This window comes from Neopelma chrysocephalum, unplaced genomic scaffold (genome assembly GCF_003984885.1).
Source record: "Neopelma chrysocephalum unplaced genomic scaffold, ASM398488v2 Primary Assembly neopelma1_96787, whole genome shotgun sequence".
Taxonomy (NCBI): Eukaryota; Metazoa; Chordata; class Aves; order Passeriformes; family Pipridae; genus Neopelma; species Neopelma chrysocephalum.
This window is the reverse complement of record NW_020925431.1, coordinates 4,374-8,129: the sequence shown is the minus strand read 5'-3', so window position 1 is coordinate 8,129 and position 3,756 is coordinate 4,374. Positions and strand designations below refer to the sequence as shown.

The 3,756-nt window shown below is 71.7% G+C and overlaps 1 protein-coding gene across 1 annotated transcript in view; it reads left to right on the top strand.

Annotated features, from left to right (window-relative positions):
* Nucleotides 1-2,648: 2,648 nt before the first annotated feature.
* The window catches only part of LOC113981868 (nuclear receptor ROR-gamma-like), a gene marked incomplete at its 3' end in the record, with an annotated part of 5,477 nt that continues 4,369 nt past the window's right edge, over nucleotides 2,649-3,756 (top strand). The window contains exon 1 of the mRNA XM_027709537.1: nucleotides 2,649-2,752. Coding sequence (XP_027565338.1) covers nucleotides 2,649-2,752 — 104 coding nt within the window. The remainder of the gene's footprint in view (nucleotides 2,753-3,756) is intronic.

Below are 3,756 nucleotides of genomic sequence, written 5' to 3'. Positions count from 1 at the left end.
GGGGGGGTCACACCCATGTCGCGGGTCCCACACGTGTTTTGGGGGGGTCACACCCGTGTCGCGGGTCCCCCCCGGTTCCTCCCCCTCCGTCCCGCACCTGCGCCGGCCCCGCCCCCACTTTTGGGGGGTCGCGGGTCCCCCCCGCGCACCTGCGGCACCCCTTTGATGTGGCGGCGGGGGGGGGGGACACGGGGGGTGACACGGAGGGCGGGACACGGCGGGTGGCACCGGCGGCGACACGGGGGGGGACGCGCAGGTGGCCCCGGCTCCCCCCCCCCCCCCCCCTTTGTGCCGGGGGGGGGGGGGGGGGCGGGGGGCACCCCGGGGGGCTGGGGGTCCCCCCCCGTGTCACCTGTGTCCCCCCCCGTGTGTCCCCTGTGTCCCCCCTGTGGGGCTGATGGCACTGGTGGCACTGGTGGGTGCTGGTGGCACTGGTAGTACTGGTGGTACTGGTGGCACTGGTGGTACTGGTCGGTGCCCCCGGGGCTGGTGGCTGCTGGTAGCACTGGTGGCACTGGCGGTACTGGCGGGTGCCCCCGGGGCTGGTGGGTGCTGGTGGCACTGGTAGCACTGATGGCACTGGTGGCACTGGTGGGTACTGGTGGCACTGGTGGCACTGGTGGTACTGGTGGCACTGGTGGGTGCCCCCGGGGCTGGTGACACTGGTGGTACTGGTGGTACTGGTGGCACTGGTGGGTGCCCCCGGGACTGGTGGCTGCTGGTGGCACTGGTGGTACTGGTGGCACTGGTGGCACTGGTGGTACTGGTGGTACTGGTGGCACTGGCGGCACTGGCGGGTGCCCCTGGGGCTGCTGGGTGCTGGTGGCACTGGTGACACTGGTAGCACTGCTGGGTGCTGGTGGCACTGGTGGCACTGGTAGCACTGGTGGTACTAGCGGGTGCCCTGTCAGCCCCCCAGTGCCTCCAGTGCCCCCAGTTGCGGTGGGTACGGGTGGGGCTGGCAGATGCCCACGCTCCCAGTATCCCCCAGTGCTCCCAGTGCCCCCAGCTGCGGTGGGTGTGGATGGGACTGACAGGTGCCCACGCTCCCAGTATCCCCCAGTGCCCCCCGGTGCTCCCAGTGCCCCCAGTTACAGTGGATGCGGGTGGGGCTGGCAGGTGCCCACGCTCCCAGTATCCCCCAGTGCTCCCAGTGCCTCCCGGTGCCCCCCAGTTGCGGTGGGCGCCGCCCACGCTCCCAGTATCCCCCGGTGCTCCCAGTGCCCCCCGGTGCCCCAGAAGCAGTTGGGGTGCCCCCGGTGCCCCCCGGTGCGGTCGGTGGGTGCGACTGGCAGGTCCCCCGTGCCCCGAGGTGCCCCCCGGAGTGCCGAGGGTGCCCCCGGTGCCCCCCGGTGCTGTCGTTGGATGCGGGTGAGACTGGCAGCCCCCCCGTGCCCCAAGGTGCCCACCGGAGGTGCCGAGGGTGCCCCCGGTGCTCTCAGTGCCCCCCAGTTGCGGTGGGTGGGTGCCAGGAGGACTGGCAGGTTCCCACGCTACCGGCAGCCCCCCCGGTGCCCCCGGTGCCCCTCCCGGTGCCCCAGATGCAGCTGGGGTGCCCCCGGTGCCCCCAGTTGCGGTGGGCGCAGGTGGGACTGGCAGGAGCCCACGTTTCCAGCACCCCCCGGTGCCCCCGGTGCCCCCCAGTTGCGGTGGGTGGGTGCCAAGAGGACTGACAGGTCCCCACACTACCGGCAGCCCCCCGGTGCCCCCCGGTGCGGTCGGTGGGTGGGACTGGCAGGTCCTGGAGGTGCCGAGGGTACCCTCGGTGCCCCCAGTGCCCCCCAGTTGCGGTGGGTGGGTGCCGAGAGGACTGGCAGGTCCCCACGCTACCGGCAGCCCCCCGGTGCCCCCTCCGGTGCCCCAGATGCAGTTGAGGTACCCCCTATGCCCCCAGTTGCGGTGGGCGCAGGTGGGACTGGCAGGAGCCCACGTTTCCAGCACCCCCCGGTGCCCCCGGTGCCCCCCAGTTGCGGTGGGTGGGTGCCAGGAGGACTGGCAGGTCCCCGCGCTACCGGCGGCCCCTCGGTGCCCCCGGTGCCCCCCGGTGCGGTCGGCGGGTGGGACTGGCAGGTCCCCCGGTGCCCCCCGGAGGTGCCGAGGGTGGCCCCGGTGCCCCCAGTGCCCCCAAATTGCGGTGGGTGCCAGGAGGACTGGCAGGACCTCACGTTCCCAGCATCCCCCAGTGCTCCCAGTGCCCCCCGGTGCCCCAGGTGCAGTTGGGGTGCCCCCGGTGCCCCCCGATGCGGTCGGGGGCTGAGACTGGCAGGTCCCCACGCTACCGGTAGCCCCCCCTGTGCCCCCGGTGCCTCCAGTGCCCTCAAATTTCGGTGGGTGCCAGGAGGACTGGCAGGTCCCCACTGTACGGGCAGCCCCCCGGTGCCCCCCGGTGCGGTCGGTGGGTGGGACTGGCAGGTCCCAGGTGCCCCCCGGAGGTGCCGAGGGTGCCCCCGAAGGTGCCCCCGGTGCCCCCGGGACCTCGGCGACCTCCGCCCGCCGCCGGTTCCCGGCAGGAGCGGCCCCGCCGCGGCTCTTCCCGGCACCGGGTGAGTAATTCGGGACGCGGGGCTGACTCAGCTCCCCCCAAATTCTCAGGGTGGGTCCCACGGGGGTCCCGGGGCCCCCCCTCAAACCCCCCTCCCCGGGGCCGGATGCGCGGGCGGCGCCGGCCCCAAAAAAACTGGGGCGGGTGGAAAACGCCGACGAAGCGAATTCGGGCGCGGGAGGAGGAGGAGGAGGAGGAGGAAGAAGAGGGGTGAGGGGGGCACGGGTGGGTACGGGAGGGTCACGAGCGTGTGCGGCCAGGCGGGCACGAGTGGGGCAGAGAGGGCACGGGGGGGAGAGGGCACGGGGGAGCGGGCAGGAGCGGGCACGAGCATCCTTGGGTGTGCCAGGGCGGGCACGAGCATCCACAGCGGGCACGAGCATCCCTGGGTGTGTCACAGCGGGCACGAGCATCCACAGCGGGCACGAGCATCCCTGGGTGTGTCACACTGGGCACGAGCATCCCTGGGTGTGTCACACTGGGCACGAGCATCCCTGGGTGTGTCACACTGGGCACGAGCATCCACAGCGGGCACGAGCATCCCTGGGTGTGTCAGGGCGGGCACGAGCATCCCTGGGTGTGTCACACTGGGCACGAGCATCCCTGGGTGTGTCACACTGGGCACGAGCATCCCTGGGTGTGTCAGGGCTGGGCTGTGCCAGGGCCACACAGGTGCCACCCCAGTACCATATTGGGGCTGTTCTGGGCCATGCTGGGCCATACTGGGAACCTCCCATTGCCGTGGTGGGCCATGCTGGGCTATATTGGTTCCCTCCCAGTGCCGTACTGGGCCATACTGGGCCATAATGGTTCCCTCCCAGTGCCATGCCAGGGCTGTGCTGGGCCATGCTGGGCCATACTGGTTTCCACCAGTGCCATGGCAGAGCCATAGTGGGCCATAGTGGTTCCCCGCAGTGCAGTGCCGGGGCCATACTGGGCCATACTGGTTCCCCCCAGTGCCATGGCAGAGCTGTACAGGGCCATACTGGACCATCCTGGGCCATACTGGTTCTGTCCCAGTGCCGTGGCAGAGCCATACTGAGCCATACTGGGACCCCCCCAGTGCTGTGCTGGGCCATACTGGGCCATACTGGTTCCCCCAGTGCGGCGCTGGGTCACGTTTCCTGCCCGGGGCCGTGTCCCAGTTGTGGCTTTGCCGCTGTCGCTGTCACAGCGACGCCACCACTTGGGGTCACCGGGGACACCCGGGGGGG